This window comes from Mugil cephalus, chromosome 2 (assembly GCF_022458985.1).
Source record: "Mugil cephalus isolate CIBA_MC_2020 chromosome 2, CIBA_Mcephalus_1.1, whole genome shotgun sequence".
Classification (NCBI taxonomy): domain Eukaryota; kingdom Metazoa; phylum Chordata; class Actinopteri; order Mugiliformes; family Mugilidae; genus Mugil; species Mugil cephalus.
Window position 1 is genome coordinate 3,798,399 of NC_061771.1, and position 26,841 is coordinate 3,825,239.

The following is a 26,841-nucleotide window of genomic DNA, read 5'->3' on the forward strand; positions in this document are numbered from 1 at the left end:
AGCAGACAGGCATTCACCCTGTCCCTGCGGGGGTTCCTAGGTGCACTGTGTCTCGATAAACATAGTATATGTGTGTACTTGACTGTGCGCAGGGATGGGTGTATGTACTGTATGTGTGTATGCTCAGGTCTGGCTGTGCTCCAATGCTCAGGGCTAATGGAGTGCTAATGTCCCTGGTGTGCCCTTGTTTACTGAACAGCTAAATACAAGAGGCCCAGAACAGAGCCTTCGCCTACTTAAGCATGACACTGCTAGCGATCTTGAATCACTGTCCTCATAACACTTCCTCCATTTACTCCTTTTATTGTTACAGAACCATAAATAATCCTCATAGGCTGTGACTTGCCATTTGATCTTGAACACCTGCAGTTTATTCTGTTCTCTTTTGTTGATGAGCGGACAGCAAATGGGCCAAATCAGTTTATAAAGCTGTAACCAAGCTTAATATATATATATATATATATATAAATCCAGTCTCTTTAGACATATCAGTCTAATATTAATCCATCCTATCCTTCATCTTTGTCAGTGGGTGAAGGCAAAAACCTCATCCCCATGGACCCCAATGGCCTGTCTGATCCATATGTCAAGCTCAAGCTCATACCAGACCCTAAGAATGAGACCAAGCAGAAGACCAAAACTATCCGCTCCAACCTCAACCCAAGATGGAATGAGTCATTTACTTTGTGAGTACAGTTTCTGTTGCCACCTACAACCTCTGTTTCACAGCTACTGTATATTGTTAAGTATGTGTAACCTGGTACAAAGTACGGCGCAAGTCGGAAGCCCTAGTGTTAAAACTACTTTGTGAACTAATCTACAAATGTTACTCTTCCACAATAACCACAATTCACTGTACAGCAAGCTGAAGCCTACAGATAAAGACCGCCGCCTGTCAGTGGAAGTGTGGGACTGGGATCGGACCACCAGGAACGACTTCATGGGAGCCCTTTCCTTCGGCGTGTCGGAGCTCATGAAGGCTCCAGTCTGTGGCTGGTAATGCATGCTATGATACTTTTTAAAGTATCATAAATATCACACTTTTCACTGAATTTTCTGAGGTGGAAAGTGGTAACAGGGGATGAAGTGTTTGGTTTGACGCCCTGCAGCTCTGGGTGACAATCATTCATTAAGCTGCCCCCTGCAGGTGGTGTGTAAATATTGACTTAAACAGTTCAGTTTAAGGTCTGTGTGTACAGACTATCGAGTATTTAGTTATGTTACTCATAGCGTCTTGAGTTCATCGCCTGATTCTGTCAGGCAACCTTAGCCAATTAACATTTAAGATTTATTTAGATCTAGAAGAGAGTGAAATAATAAATAACTGTGGTAGTGATGTGTGTAGACGCACTAATGGCCTCATTAGTCATATGCATTGACAGCACATTCAGCAACAGACAATAGTAGAAACATAGATATCAACACTTCACCAAGGATAGTTTATAAAAGTTTCCTCTGTCGCCTCTTTGTAAATTCCCCCTTTCACAGCCTGCATGCCAGATGGTAATAAACACGGCACCTTCTGAGGTAAACAGTGCTCAGTTTGGGATTTTACCATAGATTTGTCCCGATGGAGCAGGCGTTACTGATACACATACAGTTAAGCTTGTGTTTGGTTTGACATGTGTGAGGCAAAGTAGAAGCAAACGCAGAAGAAGGGAAGGTAGACAAAAAACCTGCCAGTTTCTTGCCAAGTGTTTCTCTGTATTTTTCCATCCTCCTCCACTCTCACCTCCCTTCTCATCTCATCTCTTTGTTGTCAGGTATAAGTTGTTGTGCCAGGAGGAGGGGGAGTACTACAATGTTCCCATCTCAGAGGAGAATGATGGTAATGAGGAACTGAGGCAGAAATTTGAGGTGAGGATTGCACTGAAATAACATGCAAATGTTCATTCTTGTCATTTTGTCTGTCTGGCTGGCTGGCTGCCTTGCATTATTGACTTGTCAAGGGTCCATGAAACAAGGAAGCATATAATCAATGGAATTAATCAATAATTGTGTTCTTTCTTGTTTGTTCTAAGAGCAAAGTTTAATAGGGCCCTCGACCTCACTTAGGCCAGAACGCACAGAAGCCTGCTTGCATTTTCTGCAGTGAAATGTCAACGATGATGGTGAAAAAGCAATTGATTTGATTAAGTCTCACAAGAATTATGCTCTACAATCATTCATCCGTGTAATCATTTTAATCGATTACGCTTATTAAATATGACATTGGCGCACATTTATTTCTTTGAGCCCGTCGTAAATTCATGGAAAAATGAATGAGTTTTCAATATTTTGCTTTAGGACCAAGACTGAGATGATCTCAGGTGGATCGTTTTGATAGTCGAGAGGTGCTTTGCTGGATGACGCACTGGAGCCAGATGCATCTGAACAGAGCTGCTAGGACGTAGATTTTTGCTTCATTTATTCATATAATTATGATTTTAGAGCAAAACAACTAGTTTTCTTCTAACTAATTGTAAATTTGTTTTTTTTTTTTTTTGTCTATAAACGTCGACAATGTGTGGACAATAAGTGTTGCAGACAGGACATTTTTCAAAATAATTTTTTTGTTACATTTCAACCTAAAACTGTGAAGCTAACTGGAATATCAAAGCCCTGGTGGTCTGCATGTCAGCTGCACAGACTTTTGCAGTAAAAATTGACAGTTAGTTTCCAGTGACTCTTTTCACCTTAGGGTTATAGTCATTGTGATTTATGTCATTTTAACCTCACAAATGTAATATCTTTTCCTTTTTTGGATGTAAATGTAAACATTCAATAATCACTGACCTCCTCAGGTCTTTTATTCCTAATAATGTAATTTTTTTGTGTGTGTCTTTAAGAGATACTGCCCGCGATACTGCGATAACTCAGTATGATTTATAGACATTTATTATTACTAAAAGGGACAAAGGGAGTCTCTTAAATAAACGCCTACTTTTCTAAATTCTATGACAACACACACACACACAAGAATCCTTTCACATGGCGACCCAGTTTCATGCTCACATCTTCAGTGTGTCTGGCCAGCTCAGGCTGAAGCAGCTCTCCCTCTCCGTGTTCCTGATTGTCATATTGTTCGGCCGCTCCGTGGGAGCACAGCCCCCATTCGTAAAGTTATTTTCCATGGCATTTCTGCGACACATTGCAGAGAGAATAAGAAAGAACGACAAGACAGCCTCAAAGGTCACAGTTGAATCTGAAAGTTTATAGATAATGTATTACAATACAAAAAAATACAAAAGGGATCTTGCACTTGAACAATTCAGTATGGTACCACTGGGACCGCTCTGTGAATTTATTAAAACATTAAAGTGAGAGAAGAAAAGTTCCATCATTCCTGACATCTCCATTATCAGCTTCACAAAACCTGCCTTCAAAGGTAGAGGCTGCATGGTAACAGCAGGTCCAGAAGACCCACAGTGTCTGTCTTCATCAGTATGGGCTGTGTGACGCATCCTGGTCAAACATTTTGATACTTTCTGTCACATTTCCATAGACAGAGACACACACACACACACACACACACACACACACACACACACACACACACACACACACACACACACACACACACACACACAAACAGTCTGTATTTGCACAGGCTGCAAAATACACTTGTTTTTTAGTTTGTTTTTTAAATCGTCTCAGCATGAATATCAGCAGACAAATTTATCACTGAGAGGCCCAGCGCAGTCTTAATATTTCACAATGATTGTGAACTGTGACTCAGAATCAACCACCACAACAGTACTGTTTGATGTACCTCAAATAAAGGTATTATCTTATTTTTTCATGTCAAGGCCTCATGTTTCATCCAATGACTGTATATCTTTTGGATTCTATACAGCCTGGAGATCTCTCTCTATGTCTCTTTTTCTCCCTGTCTCTCTTCTTTCTCTCTTTCCTTCTTCATAAACCCCGCTGTGGTTCTTTCCCTTTTTTCCCTCAGCCTCCTGCTCCTTCCTATGTGCTTGGTGAGACTTTATTGTACAAATGCTTCTTCATCCCGTGTCACATTGTCATATTTAATGCAGGAGTTTCTCTCTTCCTTTCTCCACGTCTCGCCCCTGCTCTCAGGACTGCCAATTTAACTTTAATCTAAAGGTAGCCCTTTCTCCCATCCTCCTCCTCCTCCTCTCCCCTTGAGCTCTCCTCTCCAATTCCTCTCTCTTCTTTTTTTCTGGTCTTGTTGTGGTTCCATCGCTCCTAAGTCTGATCATTTGTACGTGGTTCAGTGCTACTACAAATTGATCCAGTTTACTAACAATTTGAAAGGAATAAATAAAAATGAACAACTAAGCCTAACGGATATTTAGTCAGTACTCCTTTTTGCCCAAGCGCAGCTCTTATTTTTTTTCCCCGGCTTCCTGTTTGCCGGAGGATTGTTAGTAAATTCTTACACTTTATGGCTTTACATTTGTGTGCATGTGTGTCTTTGTATTCTGTATCTGTCTGGTTTGTGGATTAAACTTTCTGTCTTCACGTTGTGTGCTTACATCATTGTCAGTACAGATGTGAAATGGACTGTCAGCATTCATGTCTCTCATCATAGGACTAAGTTAACATGTATCCGTCACTGTCTTCTTCTTCTACCTGCAAACGTCTCAATTTAACCTTGGACCGAACTTCATTCAAAGGCGTCACTGACGCTTGAATTGTGTGGTGCAGCCCCTGTTATGACCACTAGGTGTTACCATTGAGCTGAAGTACATTACCAGACTATTGAGTGACTGTTGCTGCCTGTGTGAGGATGTGTGCTGCTTCATGCTTGACGATTTGATTTCCACACCAGCGTTACACTGCTGTGATTCTCAGTGGCGTTCGCAAAGTTTCTTTTGCTTCCACTTTTATTTATTCTTCACAATGAAATCAAGCTTATTGATTATTTATTTATTTTACACAAATCACACATGGATTTTTTTTCTTTTTCAGGAATATGATTAATGTCAGGTTACCAGGAATGTTCTCCTTACGTGTGTGTTCTTTCTGTGTTTCTACCATACTGAACTGGAACACAGTATATCATAGAAGGTCAATAGCGTTAGTGTTATATTATTGGTACATCTTCATTCATTTGTTATGTTCTTCTGTGTGTATGAGCTGCACTTCTATTGCCCCTCAACTAAAAAGAAAAGAAAAAAAAAACTCGTACTAAGTGAGTCAGCCATTTTGGCTCCCCTCTCCCTGTGGTTTCAGGACCAAGCAGTTGTGGAAGACTCTGATCAGGTGCGTCTGACAGGAAGGAAGTAAGGCTGCTGCACGCTTGGCCCGGCCAGGCTCGTTTCTTTGGCTAAAAAGGCTCACAGGTGTGCTGTGATCTGGTGCAGTCTGCTCTGCTTGGCGTTTCTCTGCTACTCTCCCGTTTTAAGAGCAGACTATGATGCCATTAACCAAACTAAAACTGCTCAGCATTTATGACTGCAAGTTAAATATCTACACTGTAATAATCTGGATTATTTGGAGAATGAATGCTCAAGTGGTTCCTAAAGGTGAAGCAGGATAGATCAGGGATTTTGAGTGTGGTGTATTATAAAATCTTTGCCTGGAAAATCGTTTTCAGTTCGTCCATTGATGTTGTGTCTATGGGCCGAAAACCTCTTCTTTACCTAACAGTCATTATCAGAGGTTTCTTTCACAGAATGCTGTGGATGAAACCTGCTTTAATGTGAATTTAACTACCGGTGAAAGTCTGGAGAGCTGAGGCCGCTCAAAATGAAATTGGCTTACCAGTAACCTTTAAAACCCTTTTAGATGAGGTTTTTAGACAGGGAATAGCAGGAACAGAACATAAGTGACAGTTTAATACCACTTCGTCATAGAACTTGCTAAGCAACTGTTTTTTTGTGAACGATACAGATAAAATCCATACTGTATGATGTTTGGGTGCAGCATGATCTTATGATTGTATATGGCCCTGGCCGAGAGTGTTTTTGTGCAGAGATAGAAATGTATGGAACGTTTTAGTTTATTGGATTCTTATTTATCATTTCGATCGTCATAAAAGTGCATATTTTGCAGCAAGTTTCTTGAAGCATTTTGCCCTGCTGGGAGATGGAGCATGACTTGGCATGAAGGAAGCATTTACAAGAAGGGAGTACTTTTGCAGATCAGTGTTAGAGTCAGAAGTCACGCATGCATAAGTTGAATCTCTACTTTGTTGTTCTTGCGGCCGTGCAGGTTTCTGCTAGTGCAGTTGGAACGTCTGATGTGACCTCGACCAGCCTGTGTGATGTATGCTGGGGTTTCAGTAATGTTGTGCCTAAAATGCTCATTATTCCATGTTTTGCAGGCGCATCAAAATATGTTAAGTGATCACTAAACATAGTACTATTCATTATCTATCATTTTCGCAGCCTATTTTAAGTATGTTGTGTGGGTAGTGGTTTCATTGGAAGCATTTCAAGCTTATCTCGAGTAGATTTTTATTTACAGTACAGCAGTACTTTGTACCTTCATCACATAGTACTGCACTCTCAGCTCTGCTGGTTTAAACTAACAGGAACAACATGTAGTTTATCAGACATTCATTTTACAAGATGCATGGAGACATTTTCGTACCTCCTCAGCCCCACAGTTGCGCCACACTCTCATTTCACCTCATGAATTTTGAATTCTGTTTTATCGGTAAGTGCATTGTGGCTGTGAGTGAGCAAATGAGCAGTGTGAGTGAGCGAACACAGGTAATGGAAACGCTTAATCATTTTAGGGAGTAAATTCAAACATTAATTTTTTATCTGTATGATCATATCTGTAGTGGTAAAAATATGAAAGATTGAACAAGGGAATTGGAAGTGTGGAAGCTTTGTCATTTCTGCAAGAGGAATCCACTACAAAGAAGTCTGTTTAGTACCACATCAACTCCTTTTGGGTATACAACATTTATTTAAGGTCCACCTTTCTGATCTGCACACTGCAGCTTAACGTTATGTGTGTGCGTTGAGGTCCTTATTTCTGAGACACGTTCTCTTTTGTGCCCTGAGTGCAGAAAGCCAAGCTAGGCCCAGGGAAGAAGGTGATCAGTGACACGGAAGACAGCCACTCCAGCCAGCTGCCATCCAATAGCCTGGACCAAGTCAAACTCAGTGACTTCATCTTCCTGGCTGTGCTAGGGAAAGGCAGCTTCGGCAAGGTGAGGCACCAGCGATCGGCTCAAAGATTAAGCTCTTGGAGAAGGTTGGACATTCATTGATTGAATAATTTTCCATTCTTCTGTCCTCCTCTGTCTCTCTGTAGGTCATGCTAGCAGAGATGAAGACCACTGAAGAGCTGTATGCAATCAAGATCCTTAAGAAGGATGTGGTAATCCAGGATGATGATGTTGAATGTACCATGGTGGAGAAGAGAGTCCTGGCCCAACAGGACAAGCCACCCTTCCTCACACATCTCCACTCGTGCTTCCAGACCGTGGTAGGTAAAACGCTTCTGGACGTGCATCTGGAAAAGTAACTCCAGGTCATCTCAGGTCAGGTCAGATTAATTCACGAAGGGGCTTGTAGCTAAAAAGCTTAGTCAGAAAGTGCTGTAGGACAATAGAGGACGCGCATGACAAGTTTATCAAAAAAAAAAAAAGGAAAAGAAAACAAAAATAAACCCCAATTAGAAGTCAGAGCCATGTGTGGGTGCATGTATTATCTTTGGGCTGTGCTACAATCAGTGCACGCAACCTCACACACATATTAAGTTAAGAAAATTGGAAAAGGAGCATCTTCTGTGGCTGCAAAAAAAGTGTCATCCATAAAATACCATTTGTCTGTAGAATGGCTCTGAAAGCAAGTATTACCCTACAGATCTTCATGTTAAAACTCAAAACATGTTTACAGCCTAGCCCAGGTTGTCTGGAAAAATGAATAATGGAAAAAAATGAAAAATAGTATTACAACATTTAATACTCAGATAAAAAGGCATGTTGGCAGCTTTATGGAGGACCCAGAATGGACGAGAATGGCAACTGCATGAATTTTTCATGCCTCCACAAATATGTCGAGATGCCAAAGGAATCAATGGTCTGGACATATATAGCTGGACTGCATATGGATGTCTGATTTAGCAGAGGCCAAACCAAAATATAGCAGCTGATTGGACAAGCAGGCAGGGAAAACAGAAGAGACACAGCACTGTGTCGATGTATTCATGAACGCACATATAAACTAAATTCTCCTGCATTGAAAAACAAATAAAATGTAAAATAACATGCTGACTGGTTTACCTTCACAACCTCTAGGATGTTTCCTCTGTGTATTTTTGATGGCAAAACATCTAGAAAATCTGTCAGCATTCATGTCATAATTCTGCCAAACTGTAACCCACTGAGATGATCATGTGAGTATGTTAAATGGTTTATTGTGTCTTTTTAGTTAGTATAGATGTGTCTGGTATCCACTGTGGTTTTTCAGGCCGTGTGATTCGATGTAAGGAGTAGTGACTGTTAATAATCTAGACCGGCTTTAGCGAATAAATGGTTTGATCCAGTTTTCAAGGTGCCTCAGGTATCAATATATTTTCTCTGTTGAATAAAATTGTGTGTTTGGATACTGTAGTAAAGGCAAGCTTTGACAAATGAAAGCAACAAAATTAAAAAGTATTAAATACTTAAGTCTAGTTTATGGTCTTCATTTTTGCACATGTATTTGACAGACCCATTTGGAATATGACAGGAAACAAGGGAGAGAAAGGTGCATTTCTTTTGTTATACAAAATATTGTCAATATCCATTAAAAAGAAGTAAAACTGAAGTGTTGTTTTGCTGGAAGTTTAAATCTGGAGCAGATACAGCATGCGTTTTGCTCAGGGCACTGTCATCTCGGTGCAGCAAGGGTCGCACACCTGGTGTCAGACCTTGTGGAAGCTTCAGCCGTTGCTGGTATGAGTCTGTTGCTATGTGGGTTAGTTCCTTTTTGTTTTTGTTAGTGAGGGAGCACCAAGCACATCTAGACTGGGTTCAGGCCAGAACTGTCACATGCAGTGAGGAACCAGCAGCGTAAGACAAAGCGAATGTTTCCTGACAGATGTCTGTGTTGACTGTTGAAGCGCTTTGCTGTGGACTTTTTAGGTCACCTTGTCATGGAAAGAGTAGCAGTAAAGATTGAACAACTCAAACGTGGAGGGTAGAGTAGGCTTCAGCATTGAACTTTACCTTTCTGTTTAGAGCTTCATTCACGGGTCAAATATGGAACGGTTGTGTTCAGTTTTTTATATGAAATAGTGATGATGCATATTTTGTCTGTCTTATCCCAGCTCCTTGTGTTTTATCTCTCTGTATGACCACAGGACCGTCTGTACTTTGTCATGGAGTACGTGACTGGGGGGGATCTCATGTACCATATCCAACAAGTGGGCAAGTTCAAGGAACCTCAGGCAGTGTAAGACATTCTGTATCTGTTTACTGTTACCCTGGTCTGTATTCTGTGGTCTTTTTCCACTGTCAAAATCCATGTTGATTTCAGTTTGGGTTAAGAAATGTTTTAGTTAATTTTAGTTTTGTGTTATACATATGGAGTCATCACAGCACAGTTACAATATGCAAAGCTATAGAGGCACAAGCCGTAGCAGTACTATGACAGCTGTGTAAAAAGCAGGACTTCTGTGATGTTCTTATCTCTTTACGCAGTTGAAGGGTGACATTTTGTACGGTTGTCGTTGCAGGTTCTATGCAGCAGAGATCGCTGTTGGTCTCTTCTTCCTGCACAGTAAAGGAATCATTTACAGGTAATTATTACACGTTCACGCAATTTATACATTGTGCACCATTATGTTACATTTGCTTGCTGCTTTCAGAGTAGTAACAAAAAGTTGTGTGAGACGATATGAATGGTTTTTCTGCAAGAGATATGACGCAGTGGTGAAACTTCTTATCTAGAAGACTCTTCCATAAACACCCAAACCACCAGACATTATATGTGCAACTGAGGAGTGTTTCAAATAAAACTAGACTGGATAAGGAGTAAACCTGGGACTTCAGAGTTAAATGCATCCACCGAAACTTACAGCTCTTACAAGAAAAGTCAATATCTGAAATGTCTCTCTGCTTCCTCAGGGATCTGAAGTTGGACAACGTTATGCTGGACTCTGAGGGACACATTAAGATTGCTGACTTTGGCATGTGCAAAGAGAACATGATAGAAGGAGTGACCACACGAACCTTCTGCGGCACTCCAGACTACATAGCTCCAGAGGTGAGCAAGACTGAACCATGTAGAGACGTGTGTGTGTGCGTGCGTGTGTGTCTGTGTGCGTGTGTGTGTGAACATGTACCGCCATGCATGTTTAGATGCATGAGGGCATCTCTTTTGCTGTTTGGTCTGAGTCTGTGTCACCCTTGTGCTCCAGATTAAGGTCACCGCCTCAGGACAGGATGACGCACACACACACACACACACACACAACCACAGACGTGCACACAAACACTCTCGAATGACGTAAGCGTTCCAGTCGCACAGACACTCAAGTGTCCACTGGCAAGTGCAGACTTAACCCAAACATACAGACGTGGTGCTCTGTGCATTTGAATGGGTTTCTGGGATGATTATTTCATTGGATACCAAACCATTAGACTTGAAGATTCACCTTTGTGATCACAATTGTTTCTAAGTATTTTGCAAACATGACTAGATATGCTTTTAACCCTAAGAACAATCACACAAACAAACAAAACAACAACAGATAATGGAATCATTGTCATAATGCTTGAAACAATATATTTTAACTGCAGAATATTACCGCAAACAAAATAACAGCAATTACAAAGGGTCACAGCAAATGCTGCTATTGCAACTCATCCACTTAGCTTCTTTACTTCTGAAGGACTGGTGGGAAGTTGGAGTTTAAATAGGAACATCTGTGGGTGTTACCCATCAGAAACTCACATGACTAGTGTCTGTTAAGGTTGTACCTGTTGTTAGATGAAATAGTTTGACCCTGTCCTCTTTACACCAACTAGTCGGATGAGTGGTGAAAAGTCTTCAAGAACCTCTCCTAGTCCAGTTGACTTTCTTTTAGTGTTTTTGGATATTCCATAACCTGAATGTCTGAGACTCTTTGCAGACACATTGGAAAAAAAAGTATTTGGACTGGTTTTCATTTTTCACTGGCCGGCCTCTATGTTATGGATACAAATCATGAATTTCTTGCTATCCCTGACATCTGGTAATCTGCTAATGTATACAGTATATTAGTGTCACCTCTCATAAAGATCAGGGTAAGAGGTGAGAGGTGAAATGTCCAGCTGCTCTGTTTTAAATGCATAGACATGCCTGAGCTATATGCAGGAGTGTGCAAAACTTCATATGTACTAATTTCTTGTTCCAACTCTCTGACCATTATCAGTTAGTTTGCTACTATTTAATGGTAGGCCAGGCTATTGATTCTCCCTAAAAACCCTCTTGATAGACTGGGAGGTTAATTCCACCCCACGGATGCAGGGTGAACATGCTGTGATAGTTCAGAGTCAGGCTGACACTAATGCACCAGCCAGGGATGACACAACAGGGGGTTGGAGTCGCTACCGTTTCCATAGCACCAAGAGCCAGTACACCAGCTCTATGCCACACAAACGGTGATCACACAGCCCTATTGATGACAGCATCACACTTCACTGTGTTAAATTGGCCGTCCACAGATAAATATCTACATGCATACGTGGTTTCATTTGGACACACAAACCAGTCAGCCTTAACTCTTGTACGCACATGTCCCTATACTCAAAAACACTCCGAGTGGAGGTTGACCTTAGAAATGGGCTCGTAGGCGTGACATTTTCACAGATAATTGAGGGGAAGTCTTCCTAAAGTCATTTGTGACAGAAGGATGAACCACTAATAAAATTACTAGATGAATTTTACTTCACATATTAGACACGTGCTTTGTGTAATTAATTCAGACATTCAGACAAAAACACTGCCAGCACTCTGTATTTCTACCTAGAATCACTCATAGCTCCTCTGAGACTTTTGACATTTGAAGAGATTTTGTCAGTTTTAGTCGATCTCTATTTATGCTACATGCACTTACTGCTTATTACACTTAGATTCTAACTACATTTCATTGCTCTTTACGTGTCCATGTGGAATGACAATCTAATCTAATCTAATCTAATCTAATCTAATCTAATCTAATCTAATCTAATCTAATCTAATCTAATCTAATCTAATCTAATCTAATAACTTTGAAAAACTCAATGTTCTGCTGGGAAACTTTTAGACCTGTCATTCTTAGACATTCTTAGACGTGTAGCACCCACCTAGACCAGACACTCAAACCCCTGACAAAGACACACACACAAAAACGCTTTAGAAACAACTCAAACAACACAATGAACAGCACAAGGAGTTGACCTGGCACCCAAAATCACTAGATTCCAAACTGATCAAGTATCCGATCAAAAATTTCATCATTTCAAAGTACCAGATTTTTAATTTCTGTTTTTCCCCTACTTTGTGTTTTGTGCAATTATTCCTTCTTTAATTTTGATGGTTTGTTAGTGGTTTGTTTCTTATTCTGAAATGTATGTTGGAGGTCAATGAGTGCCCAAGAACAAGTCTTTACCCAGAAGCCCCTTGCGTGCAGTGTTGTGTACTTTTTGTGTATGTGTGCTGCTCAGTCAGGTCACCTCCTTCACTTTGTGTACTGTACTGTATGTTTGTATCTCAGAATGTGTGATATAGCTGTGAGATGAGACATTGTCACACCCTTTTTTGTTTTTTTTCCTTAAACACCTGCTCACATCACCATGGAAGTACATTTCCATGTAGCAGTGGCTCCCTGCTTGTCAGTACACATGTGACAGAATGTGGTAGTGTTTCTGCTGCTGGCTGCACATGTTTCTTTCTTTTTCCTTTTTTTTTTTTTTGGTCCTGTTTACTCTGACCTATATAGCCAGCTATTGGTAGCTCCCGTCTGGGAGGAAGCCTCACACTAATGTGAATTTACACCTCAATGACTTTGACACAGAGAGGAAGAGATAGCAAGGGAAAGAAAAAGCAGGCAAAGAAAGCAGGGGAGACATACGGCTTTACCTATAAGAAAAAGAGCAGAAGCTGACAGAAGTAACCAGACAATAAAGGAAGGTACCAAGGTGAGAAATGAATGGCCTCATGATGGCTCTGTTTGACATTTTCAGGAGAGCATTTAAGGATATTGAGCTGTCTGACACGGGCCATTTTCCTCTTTGCTCTGTTTGGCCTCCACTGCATTTTGCCGATAGGAGGCAAGGGTGTCCACCCATCAGTTGGGGCAATTGTCATGTCAGCATGATATACAACAAATTTAATCATCCAAGATGTCCCACTTTTTAGACATGCGCCTGTTGCTCTGCAGTGCATTAATGTTCACCTCATTTTGGATAGACAGAAAATTTTCAAGTATGATATATTTCCACTAAATATGCATAAGAGCGACAAGAAATTTTTATTTACTTTCATGAAGAAAAAGAATGTATCTTACACAAAAAAGAACCACATTATAGCACAGCACTTTACTTTGAAATGCATTTTGCTAATTAATAAATAGACCTTTCTGTTGTTCTCTAAGTTTCTCAAATATGTACTTCCATGGTTTGCACTCAGTAATGGGTGTGTCACCTGGTTATTCCTCAGAAAGCTGGATGACTTGAAATAGCATCCCTGACACAACAGTTGTCATCTGTCCGCACACTTTAGCAAAAACAGTTCCAATTTTAAACTCTTGCCCAGTCACTGAGCACATGGGCCAGTGTTTTCCGATGAGAGAAGTTAGGAGCCTTACAGAAGAACTTCATCCGTAGTTGGGAAAGTGAGGAAGAAGTGAGAAACAGGAGAAGAAGAAGAAGAAGGTGAAAAGGAGAAAGTGAGAAGGAAACCGCAAACGAGGCAGATGCTGAGAGCATGAACATGCAAGCATCCTGCAAACAAGATGGCAGCTATGGAAAAAAAAAAAAAAAAATTCACTGGAGCACAGTTTCCCTTCTACGTACATATTATTTAAAAAACTAATATATAAGAAATGACTATACTTCTCTACCTTTAAACGTTGTTGATATAACCTTTCTTCTCTGGATGCAGGTGTTGTTTATAAGGTTATGCATTATACTGCATGATTGGCAACACGGTATATTCTCTCCATATGCTTATTTGTAATGATCATTTAAGCTTACAGTGCATTCCTATGCTACTGGCAGTAGATTCAAGATGCATGTACAGTGTCACTGATAATAGATCAGATACTGTATAACTGAACTGTAATCTGTAATTACAGTTCAGTTATACATTCATATTCATACAGAAATTCATTGTATCTGTCTGGTATCTACTTTCCTTACAGTGCATTGTATAGATATCAGCGTGCTAATGTCTACACAGGACAGTTATCCATTTATCTTTACCAAGAAAATTCATTTTGATCACTGAATCCCTAACTACTGGATAACTCATGGATCGAGATCTATGTATTAACATCTACCAAATATCTGGGTACAGTCTTGGCTAATGAAAGACACTATTTAGCCATGTCAGTTCAAAACAATTCTGAAAATGGGGTATGTGCCTTTTGATTTTAACCTTATTTATTAGAATTATCTCGCCTCGCTCCCACCTAATGTTATGGAAGTGCAGTGATAGAATTAGCACCACTAAACGTGGTCTGATCTGCTCCACAGCACACAAACTCAATCCAGTAGCAACAGCAAGGCATTAACACAGCACCTTGTAACTGTGTAGGTCATCAGATTGCTGAACTGTGTGTCCAGTATATGTATAAGAAGATTGTGGTTTTAGAAGCATAGGTTGTGTGTATTGGTGTGTGTGTCGGTGGTTTGGAGAGGAGCCTTGAATAGCTAGCAGTCTGATCCAGAACTGTCATGTAGCATTAGGCCTAATGGGAGAGAGATGTCTGCAGCGATTCCCGTGCACACGCACACACATAAAACACACTCACAAACTTGACTCACAAACGCAGACTGTTCAAGCCACAAGCACAGGTACATAAATAAACACACGTGTCCTGACTAATTCATAAAATAAACACTATATAAATTTAAGCATAAGAGCAGCATTTATTTTTGTCCTGCCGTCTTACACACACACACAGACACGCACAGACACACACACACATTCAGTGAATCAGCTCTGCTGGCCAGGGGCTTTTATACCACAAAAGAAAAAAGAAAAAAAAGGAGGAAAGCAGAGAATGTCAGGCACAAGTCACGCTTGACTCTTTCCATCACTGGCTTCCTGACAGACGGAGAGAGCACTTTATGTATCAGCCTCATGCGAACTGCAAAGTAAACAAACATCCCAGTACATAATAAATGAATGGAAGATCTAAACTTAACATGGTGGTTCAGAGTAGGAAGGTCACCGTGCCTGAAACTGTAAATGTCCACTGGTGTTGTCGGAGACAGGCGATGGCAAGGGCAGCAAGTCACAGCAGCGTCACATTTGCACAGCGCCCTGCACAATGGCCTGAAACTGATCTAAACAGGCTTTTCTGCTGAACTTTAATTGTCCTCTGTTTTGCTTTTTCTTTTTGCCTCAATCTCATCGGCATCCCTGCCCTTTTCTGACGTTTAATACGCTTTTATTCAGTTATGCTTTCTTCACATTGACTGCTGAGAGAAAAAAAAATGACAATGTGACAATACCATGAAAACGTTACTTTTGGTTAATCATAAGAAAAGAGCGCGTGCCCTTTCTTATTTTGTTCATGCCATCACTTCTCGCCATCTCTCAGTCCCTCTGTCCCCGTTCCTCTCTGTTTTCATTCCCATGACATGAGTTGACATGAGGCTGCACATCTCCTCGCTACATTGACCTGATGTGTCTGCATTCCTTCCTTGCTTAAATTCCTTTTTGCACACCATTTTGCTAGAGAGACCGTGAAGTCAAATCTCAGTGACACAGTTCAACAAATGGGCCATGTCAAAATAGACCTCTAGTGACATGCTGTCTAGCATTAACCTTGTTCACACTGTTATAGTAAAACATTTTCCTCTCAGCAGATCAGTCGTGTATCAAACAAACTGAGGCCTCACATGAAAGATCTGGCATGCCTCAAATGCTGACTGTTGTTTTCACCTGTTGGGGTACTAATCTGTCTTTGTTTTAAGGCCTGATAGTCCCAAGCGGAATGTGTTTTGTTTCATTCCACACACTTGTTGCTCTGCTTTCACATCACAAAGATGTCATCCTTTCTCAACTCATTTTCAAGTGTGGTGGTGTCTAGCATAGTGTGCTGGCAGTTGCCAGATTAGATTGAAGGTCAGTGTGATCCTTGCAGCAAGAAGGATTCGATCAGGCAAGCTCAGGGAATTCACCTCGAGGTTTCCCTCACTACGGAGTCTGTGACCCTCGAGCTAATTAAAAATACATGAGCATGATTAAGCAAGGGAACTTTTCTCCTCTGAACCTTCCTGCCTTCTTAGTAGAAAGAAGCAAAAGAAAGCACTAGAAAGAAAGCAGAGAATTAGCACCGTCCTTTTCTTTTATGTAGATGGATCAGGAAGTGGACACTTATTCACATTTTGACATTGTGCTATCATTCTGGGTTATACTCTCATTCATTTTATGTGTTGTGGGCTGACTTCTAGAGTTACATGTCAACAGTCAATCCATGCAACTTCATTCAGTACTATATGAATTTTTAACATATGAGCTGAGCTCCAAACAAATATAGCCCAGAGAGAATTGTTTTTTAAACAACATAGTCTAATCCTCAAAAAACACTGTGAATGTAAAGCACATACACTGAAACAAAACCAGTTTCTGTCCTTTATTCGAGGAGTTGTATTTCAAATTCAAGAGGCATTAAGCTACAGCGTTCTTCCAGTCACAACACTGGGCGTCCTGCTCAGCAGAATGCCAGTAAACGTGCAGAAGTTTCGATTGCTGTCGGCCCACACCCAGGACCTGGCTTCCAAGCGCACATCCATCCGGTCTCCTTCCCGAAGAGTCAGCACCACCCCATTAGAGCCGTTATCAGTGAGGTCAGAGCCAGTCGGGTGTTCAGCGATGCCCACAACGACCTCACCATTCTTGCGCAGCGCTGAGAAGCTAGGGTTCCCTCCATTAGCGTGAGAGAAGAAGGTGAAATAATAAACTCCACTTACTGGAGCTGTGAAGAAACCTGTGTATGTAAGTTTAAAAATGTAAGAAGGTTAGCAATCACTGCAAAAGCTATGATATATGTAGGAATATTTGAGACATCGTATATACATTGAGAGCTTTTGTTTCTTTATCATTTTCTTTGAAAGCGGTTTTATACAGTAGCTGTGGCTAAATGTGAAGGGTGGAGCATCATTATAAATTAAAAAACAACAGCTGAACCTTGTGCAAGTTCAACACAGACTTCACTGCATTTAGGTAATGACATAGAAAGTTTCATACAGACATTTAAGGACATGGAGGCTAATTGAAATATGTTACTATAATACATTACCTGTAGTGGGATCATAGCTATTACCAATGTTGGTGAGAACTTTCTTATAGACAAGAGTAGTTTCTGTGCCAAATGGACCAATGTGCATTTGGTTCTCTTGCAAGGAAACTGAGAAAGCCACCCGTTCTGTCAAAAAAGAGAAGACATGATGTTAAAAAGCATGTTATGTATTTAAAAAAAAAAAAAAAAAAAAAAAAAAACTCCATGGAGGGTAAATCTTCATCTTCTCATGTCCTTATGTACCTCCAGTCATTGTTGTCTTCACTTCTTCCAGTGCTGCAGCTGTTTGATCAACCTTATTTGTTAGCTGCTCTTGTACAGCCTGATTTGCTTCCAGTGTAGATTCCAGCTCTGAAAATACATTTAGCACAATAAAATCCCTGTGAAGTCAGCTGCATGTCAATTAATAACTAAACTGATAAAGCAACATAATGAAGATAAACTGAGCAACACTGCAGTGCACAATACTTTGTCAAAAAGCAAATCCTGTAAAATGTGAGCAGGTTTGATGTGCTTGCCTAGATCAGCTGCTTTAAGTTGCTCCATCATTGCCTCCACTTTTCCCAGCCTTGTGTTCATCTCCTGGCCCCCGATCTCAGCAGCAGTCAGTCTAGTGTCAAGGTCTGTGGGATCAGGGACTGTATGAGATACATTATGGAACCTAAAGACAAAAATAATAGCCACATCATAGGAATGAATGACTTTAAACCATTTTTCATTTTCTCCAGTTCCTCCACTTTAGTTTCAGTAACTCCAAAGCGTGTGTTCATTTCGTTGACCAAAGCTTCACTGGCGTTCACTCTGGAATTGAGCACTAGTGGAAGATATGAAGAACATGCTGCATTATTTCTCCCATTATGTCTCACTTTATTCGAAGAGATCAAATTAAAAGTAATTCCCTAATAAGGTAATTACACATTCATAATTAAATGTCATTTTTAATTCTAAAGCCCCACCTTGATCAGCTGTTTTGAGGGCATTCACTTCCCTGTCTATGACTTCAGTTTTGTTCCTTAGCTCATTACTCAGGCTCTCAATGACTCCCAGTCTGCCTGCCAGTTCTGTTTGGAATAAAAAGAGTTCAATTCACCAGTTCAATTCAGCAATTGGTTATTATGATGAGCAAAATGTGGGTAATACACCGTAATTTAATATAACTTGTTACCTTGATTTGTTGCAGAGACATTCTCCACTTTTCTCACTGTGTCATTAAGGCTAATCTTCAGTTCCTCTGACAGACGTTCACTGGCTGACAACCTGGAATCCAACCCTTTGATTAAAGGGCAAAATTTAAAATATGTAATCATATCATAAGATAAAACAAAAGAGTTTAGTTGAATCTCTATTCCAAGCCACTGCTCTGTTTTATTTTTTATTTATATTTAGGAAGATTTACCATGGAGATTTTTGGTCATATTTTTTTCACAGATACTGCATTACTTGGCCATTCATGTCTGTTCAGCCCACTAACAAACCAGAGGTTGAATTTGTAGTATGAAATGCTCTGACTTAATCATGAAAAGGTCATGGAAAATTCATGGGAATTTCCATCAGTGGCATAGTAGGAAACTGTCTGCACATGAATATCTTATTGTCCATATGGAAATAAGAATCTCCACCAAATGTTGAATCTGTGTTTACCTAGATCAACCGTTTTAAGTGCCTCCACTTGGATCTGTGTGTTTCCCAGTTGGGCAGCCAGGTCCTCCTCTAAACTGATACTGGTCTCCAGCCTGGACTCAAACTCTGACAGTTAAAATGAACATTGATACTTCAGTGACCTTGCCTTGATTTGTTTGATTCACAGTGTGAGTGCTGAATTGCTGTCATCTCTCAGTGCGTTAACTGACCTTTCATTTCTGCCTGTAATTGTGCCATCTGGGTTCTTTGCGTCTCTGCCAGGATATCAGTCGCATTCAGTCTGGCTTCCATTTCTGGTTAGTACGTGGAGGAATAAAACATGATATCCTCAACCACAGAGACAGTTATCTCATAATAACATCTGCTTTTAGTGGTATAAATAGCAGTTCATTTACCTTGATCGGCAGTCTGCAGCGCCTTCACATCTGTGTCCACATCTCCCATCGTTTTTCCAAGTTCTATCAGTCCAGTCTTCAGTTCTGTTTGTTAAAAAAGTAACACTACAATGCCTGTTTCTGCATTCAGCGAATGTTTTGCATGAGGGTATTTTAAATATAATCTGTTTTTTTGTATTACTTTACCTTTATCAGCAGTCTTCATTGCCCCCAACTCTGTCTCTGTGCTTTGAAGTCGGACCTTTAGTTCCTCCACTAAAGTTTGGCTAGAATTCAGTCGGGACTCCAAGTCTGACAGTTAAAAGGATGTCAGGGTTTTTTTTTCTCAACTTTAAATCTATCATGTGATCTCTATAATCATTAGTCCAGAGTCTGAGGGCATCTTACAGTGGCCATCGTCTAGTCATGGTCGTGTACCTTTAACTTCAGTCTGTAACTGTGCCTGCAGGACTGTTTGCATCGCTGTCTGGGCTTCAGTGGTGTTCAGCCTGGCCTCCAGACCTTGTCATTTTATGGTGGAATCGAACATGAAATATTGAATAACCAAGATTATTCCACCAAACAGCCACATCTTTCACCCCACCATTTATTTGAAAATATTAAGCACATACACATAAATGTCAGTGTGGTCAATTTACCTTGATCAGCAACCTGCAGTGCCTTCACTTCCGCAGTCATTTCTCCACATCTACTTTCCAGCTCTTTAAGTCTGGAGCTCAGATCTATTTATTAGAAATGAGGTAATAAATAATGCATGGCTTCAATAATTCTGTCAAATATAAATCATGCGGTGAGATGTGCTAAGCTAAGATGAGAGTGGAATCCGCCTCACTGGTCATTCATAATTGACCTGTTTGTTGCATTACCTTGACTTTGCTTCCGGAGTTCTTCCACCCGTAGGGTTTGGTTTTCCAAATCACTGGCATTCAGTCTAGCCTCCAGTACTGTTCAGCAAGGACAAATAATGATAACAAAAGAATGTAAATAAAAAATGAAAGCAATAAAAATTTTAAGATAGTTTGAAAAAAGATATTCAGAGGTGGAGAGTCATCTCATTTTTTTTTTTTTTATTTTTTTTTTTTTTATTGTTGTTAGTTTTGTGGTTTGGCATCAAGTGTTCCAGTTTTGAGTGCAAGTATTATACAACCAGTTGTGTGGGTACATCTCTATTACCTGTGTATTGCAGCACTATTTGCTGCACCTGGTTCCTCTGCTCCTCTTCCAGCATCTCACTGAGTCTCAGTCTGGTTTCGTGGTCTTTAATGAATAATTAAAATCAAATACAAAATCAAATATGCAGGTAGTGGTATTAGGCAAAGAGATGCATGTGTAATACCAAGTGCTGTTTTTTCAAGCAATCATTTAAGTAAATTGTCTGTATCCAGATGTACTTGTCAAGCCTTGCTGTAGTTTCACCACTTGTGTCCGTAGTTCCTCTATTGCCCCGTCAGTAACTGTCTCCACAGATTTCGGTTCTGCAAAGTAAATAACAATAAGAATGCACTTGAGCATGACTGAAGGTGAAATACAAAGTGATAGCACCATATTTTCCATGCAGTCTTAGAAAAACAACTGAGAGAGGATGCAGAAAACAGAAAGCAGAAAACTCTGCATCCTTCGTCTACACCTCCAGACTTACCCTGTACTTTCTGAAGCTGCGCCAGTTGCTCTTTGGTGTGTCGCAGCTCATTTCTTTGTTCATCCAAAGCTGCTATCAATTCTTTTAGCAGAATGAAACTATCTGCTTCAGTGGGCAGCTCATCCTGAGTATACGTAGCAGCAGCGGCAGCAGTGAATGTCTGTCCCAGGATGTCAGGCTCAGACAGGCAGCAGCCAAGCAGGATGAGTAAAACAGCCCTCATCTTTGTGGTGTGCACAGCTGTGACAACTGGGGCACTTGCATGACGGCTTTTAAACATGAGGTGACCGTGTGAAAGGTTGCGCAAGGTCTGGATGTTGTTTACTTGTAGCTGGCCATTTGAAGTCCAGTAAACATGCCCACGCCGTGAAATGATAAGAGGCTACCCCATGATGAATATCATGGACACATCACACCATGGCTGTCATGAAAATGTAGTATTATTTTTACAAACTCCTAGAACATGTGTGCTGTATAAAAGCATCTTTTTGCTACTAGAACTATCACAGGCAGTTGCACATTAGCATGCTAAATGTGCATGCAAGGTTGTGCACGTGCTTGCCTTTAGCCTTTAGTGTGTGTGTGGGCTCCCACGGGAAAGGCGGAGGTCAGGCATGACGCTTCAAATTTTTTGATACATCTGCTTCCACACACCTAGGCAAATTGTTCAGCAGAAATGTATGTGTATTAATAAACAGTTTGTGTGAGTTGCTCGCGTACGCTGCCCATACTTGTTTGTATATGCAGTATGTGTGTTGTTAAGCTGGAGGAGTGTCCCAGGGCAGCATGTATGTGGCAGAGGTCAGCTGGTACCCACTTAGCAACTGAAAGCAATGTACAACAGCTATGATGTTGCACCCCTAGAGTTGTTTGTGTGTGTTGGTGGCCATATTGTCTGTGTGTTGCAGGTCATAGTGTATGTGCTTGTGTGACATACATGAGCCTGAAATGCATGAGGTGCACATGGTTGCAGTCAATCACAGAATAAATGTCCACGCAATGTTTGGATGTGCGAAGTGTCCAGTAAACATGTGTAATTGGGTTCAGATTGCATGGAAGTTCTGACCTTGGGAGAAAGTGACTTTAGAGAGAGTGTTGGTTAAGGAAGGTTTCCTTTAACTTTCCAACAGAGGTGTATATGCTATTTTAAGTTCCTGCATGTTTTATATTTATTCCTCTCCGTGCTCTCGTTCTTAAAAGGTTAAAGATTTATTTGCTTCATTATTCAGCCAACTGAACGTGAAGTGTGAGTGTGTTATGACTAGCGTTTTGCATGACACCCCATTAATTATTAGGGCTTTCATTTTGGCAGTGGTAACTGAACTTCATCAGCAGGAGCCAAAGTTTGTTGAAAGAAGGAACACTGGCTATGACTAATTCATAGAGCCTAGATTAATAGTCACTTTACAGTCCAATCAGACTGAGTTAGTGCTGTCAGTCCTCACAAGACACTATCAAGACGGGCTTTCTAATGTGCAAACACTTGCCAGTGTGAGTCTTCGCTCCCCGTATTGAACTTGTTTTTGTTTGGAAACGTGTGAAGTGTGTTATTGAGCTTCCACTGCAGCCACATCATTCTGTGTGAACTCCTGAGTTTGTGTCTTGTAAAATGATATACGGTGACTCTTTTCTGGCACATGTTATCTTCTCCCTCCCCACACACCAAATGCTCCCTTCCTGTCAGAATGCTGAGCGTCCTGTCTTCTTTGTTCATCCCTGGCAAATATGAGCGTGATTGTTGCAGGTGATTTAACACGATTTAGTTGATTTAGGGATCATCTAGCTTTGATGTCTAGTCACAGCAGCAGTCACGCCTTTGCTTTCTACTGTATACCTTGTCTGAGGCTGAGCGCTGAACAAAGCATGTTGTCTGTGAGTTTTTAATGCATTGCAAAGGGTTTTGAAGACGGCTTTCAAACTTCATATTTCTCATGCTCTAATACCAGCAGCATCTCATCAAGAGTATTTTGAAAAATACATTTTGGGCCTTTGCATCTATTTGGGTATTGCACAGTAATTCTGTATATTAGACTGTATATTGCAGATGCTTACTGAAATTGTACTACTGAAGATATAGAATTACTTGTTAAGTATCAAAACCTTTACTTTGTGACCTGTTCACAAAAGTGATTTGATTGAACAGAGACATACACATCATGATTGAACAATGTGGTCTACGTGTCTTATCTAATGATAAGTGCAGGTGGGGTAACACAGTAAAGGATAAGTGCTTGTAATGCATGTATGACGCACTGACATATTTACAGAATTTGTATATGAAAACAGGTCCAAAGTGATTACATTTATGTAGTGAGTAGTTTTTGTTTGCCTGGTAGATTCGAAAACTAAATAATCCACCAATGCGAAAGGCTCAATAGTAAAAATCCAGATAAATTTAAAACATTCCAATGAAAAAAAAAAGAACTTTTTAACCCATCATGCTCAGTAGAAAGCATTAGATTAACTTCTTCTTTGGTATGATTGAGACTGCTCCGATTCGACTGATGTGTATGAGGAGGTCATTGCTGAACATCAAAAATCTGTTTAATGTGAATTTCTCTGCAGCCTGTGTTGTTTTATTTTCTGATTTTTTTTCCCAGGAATTCATCTTGGACTAAGCTGAGCTGATTAAGTTTTTCTCTTCCTTGCTCCACAGATCATTGCCTATCAACCATATGGACGCTCTGTAGACTGGTGGGCTTATGGAGTTCTGCTCTATGAAATGCTGGCAGGACAGGTGAGTTGTGCACGCAAACAAACACACACACACACAATAGTGCTTGTTATGTAAATGCCTCTTACATTACGCAAACACAGGTTTGCTGACAATTTGCTCTTACCTACATTTTCCCACATTTAAGGTCCAAATTTACTCAGGTGGTGCCTCACAAAGACCTTCCCACCAGAAGTGGGATAATACCAAACAGGGACGCATATAGTCTAAAACCTGCCACATGGCACAGACAGGTTGCCATGACCTTGAACCCATTCATTCAGTGTCAGTTTTCACCTAAACTAACTGTGTGACTGCCTCTATTTGTGGGGAGATAACTCCTTTTCCATTATAAAGTGACATTGTGGAGACTTTCGTCGCTGTCACAACGGAGCCAGAGGGTAACAAATAATGGAAAACAGATGTCAGAGAAACAACAATAAGTGGTTTATTAAATTATTAGATAAATAGGTGACAGTTGACACGTGGGGGACTTCTTTTGCTGGAACTGAGTTCTTCAAAGCTTTTCCAGCCATGGATTATCTTCTGAAATGATGAAAACGTTAAATCTCTAATCTTCATCTGAGCTTGGACATTTTACCTGTTTGTACCTTTGTACTAAAAGACAGTAACAATACAGAAAACCTTTTGTCTGGTAGCTCCTCAGGCTGCAAGGGGTGTCGACCTCCGAAACTCGACTGATTGGCATTTGTTGGCATGTTTGTGCTAGATATAAGTATATAATAAAATTTATTCCTGGATGTGGAGGACGTGACTCAATATTCTGGGCAATGTTCATAGCTGTTCAAGTGAACATTTCAGTGAACTATTGGCTGGCAGAGGAGTGCTTATTTTGGACTCAAATAGACCAAGTCAAGAAAAGGAGGACATGCAATGTTATGAGGAGTTGCACCTACCTTTAGTCCAATAGCCATGCTTTTTTATATTCATGTAACAGTTGGGCTGAAACTGAAGGATTTAGTGCTCATGGTAGTTAAGATGGAACAATGTGACCTTAGATTAGCCTTGCAAGAGCAGCATAATTTTAAAACCACTCTACTGTATAGAAGCTATTAGAATAATAAGAAGAACAAGAATTGCATCGACTGCATCGACTTGACCTGACTATAATGTCATGGCTTAGTGTACTTTTCATTTGAGTTACTGTGAACCGCTTCAAGACAATTCTTTAAAGGTGGCCTTATTTCAGTTGGATTGATAAAAATACCTCATCCCATCCACAAAAGTTTGTACCTTTCAATAAAACATGTCTCTGATACTCAGTAGTAGATGATGTACTCAGGTATTTATGACTTATTTAGATCTGACCCCCATTCCAAAAGGCCAAAAGTAAATGCAATAGTGCTCCCATCCGAAGCAAATTGGGAGGATGCATATGGTTTCATTCCTCAGTTTAAAGAACCAATGTCAGCTGTTAAACAATTAACAAAGTTTTTACTTATGCAGATAGTCCCGTCCTCTCTAATCCCTCTGCTTTGTGTGAAATCAGGTATGGTGCAGGCGCGCTACCTCTGGTCGAAATGGCCAGTGGAGTGGAAATGACGAATAATTCATTTTATGGACTGTCAAAACACACACATTATGGTTACTGATGATAACGACTTGGTCAGGAGGGAGAAAAGCTGGGTCATCCACTCCATTTGTCGCGCAAGGTCTTCCTGTGAAACTTCGATATTATTCTCAGTTTTCAGTTTCTGGCTTTTTTTTTTTTTTTTTTGGCTCATTTTATCCTTTTTGGACAAACATGTCATGTTTTTACACTCTCTTTATGTTTATTTAGAAGGGACACAATTACTCAGATCCCTTTGGTGCAATGCAGTCACACTTAAGTCTTCACAGCAAAAGGTTGTTAAGAGAACCACTTATTTATCTACTATGTCCTTCCACCCACAGCCTCCATTTGATGGTGAGGATGAGGATGAATTGTTCCAGTCCATTATGGAGCACAATGTGTCCTACCCAAAGTCATTGTCCAAAGAAGCTATCTCCATCTGCAAAGGGGTGAGTGGACGTTCTGTGTTTTTTTCAGAAAAAACTTACTTGGGTAGAATGCACGAAAAGAAACGGTCGACTAATGTTTTACCTCAATGTGAGCAGAGCAGTTTCTATTAGTGCTTTGTGCAAAATGCACTTAAACCTGATTTTCTAGTGTCCTGTTTAAGTGCACTGTTCCCCCACTGGGTTGAGAACCCAGTATAAACTCTAAATATTTCGTACCCATCAATGAAGCCAAAATAATTCATTTTCATGTACGAGAGCTGTGAACCCTTCCTGTTAGTTCATCTTAAGGGAAAAGATCTGACAGACTGCTGGAAAGCTTTTTTTAGCTTTCTGACATCAGCAGTAACACGTAAGAGGTCTAGTTCAGTTTGCAGGAAGGGTGAAATGTTGCTGTTTTCTGGGAACTCATCTAGAAGTTCTCTCACCTTTTTGAGTGCCTCTGTCTATGACTTATACTTTAGTCATCACAGGTGTGACACGAGTAGCTCCGTATGTCTTAAATATGTGTAGTGTAGTGTAGTGTAGTCTATAAATATTGTAGTTTAATACTAATATTAACATATAGATTAGCATATGTAGTACGTATTACAGTTGGTCTACCAACACATGAATACGCATTCACATAGACATAAATACATTCATACATGCACGTTATAATGATTGTTAGTGATTATATATGCTAGTATACTAAATATTAATTTAATATTAAAATACTAGAAGTCAGAATTAGAACAATATATAACTATAGAATCACCCAACTCATAAGAAGATTGTACTTAAATTCATAGTAGTCAGCAAAGCAACTTACTTAAGAGCCAGGCACTAGTTGGTCCTGTGTAACCACTATGACTTTCAACTACTGGGAAGTCATGTGCACAGACATAGACGGTTTGAAAGGAAATCCCGCTCAAGAAATTAGTCATGTAAATTATTCAGCAGCCTGTCTGCCTCATCAATTTTAAAAAACAGTGTTGAGTATGTCTCCCTTTAACAAACAATGTGATGTAACAATAACAGCTGTTATTAATACTAGCAAAGTC

General features: G+C 40.2%; 2 protein-coding genes across 4 annotated transcripts in view; one reads left to right on the forward strand and one right to left on the reverse strand.

The window, feature by feature from the left end:
- Positions 1-26,841, forward strand: part of prkcaa (protein kinase C, alpha, a) — a 121,696-nt gene that overhangs the window by 77,103 nt on the left and 17,752 nt on the right. The window contains exons 6-16 of one of the 3 annotated variants that reach the window (XM_047578716.1): positions 530-686; positions 862-996; positions 1,764-1,857; positions 4,066-4,092; positions 6,974-7,117; positions 7,222-7,395; positions 9,256-9,347; positions 9,631-9,693; positions 10,022-10,160; positions 23,723-23,803; positions 25,694-25,801. In XM_047578716.1, coding sequence (XP_047434672.1) covers positions 530-686; positions 862-996; positions 1,764-1,857; positions 4,066-4,092; positions 6,974-7,117; positions 7,222-7,395; positions 9,256-9,347; positions 9,631-9,693; positions 10,022-10,160; positions 23,723-23,803; positions 25,694-25,801 — 1,214 coding nt within the window. Of the gene's footprint in view, positions 1-529; positions 687-861; positions 997-1,763; positions 1,858-4,065; positions 4,093-5,184; positions 5,215-6,973; positions 7,118-7,221; positions 7,396-9,255; positions 9,348-9,630; positions 9,694-10,021; positions 10,161-23,722; positions 23,804-25,693; positions 25,802-26,841 lie in introns of all 3 variants that reach the window. The other 2 variants (XM_047578715.1, XM_047578717.1) reach the window with 2 other exon arrangements.
- LOC125004244 (myosin-6-like) lies at positions 16,712-21,319 on the reverse strand. Its single transcript, XM_047578718.1, has 17 exons — positions 21,067-21,319; positions 20,819-20,902; positions 20,601-20,684; positions 20,294-20,371; positions 20,066-20,149; positions 19,845-19,928; positions 19,614-19,718; positions 19,428-19,511; positions 19,242-19,325; positions 19,033-19,137; positions 18,557-18,661; positions 18,348-18,452; positions 18,101-18,205; positions 17,910-18,014; positions 17,635-17,742; positions 17,392-17,517; positions 16,712-17,079 (listed from the first exon to the last, which is right to left on the reverse strand). Exons 1-17 carry the CDS (start codon positions 21,287-21,289, stop codon positions 16,766-16,768), a joined length of 1,983 nt encoding a protein of 660 aa, XP_047434674.1. The 5' UTR covers positions 21,290-21,319; the 3' UTR covers positions 16,712-16,765.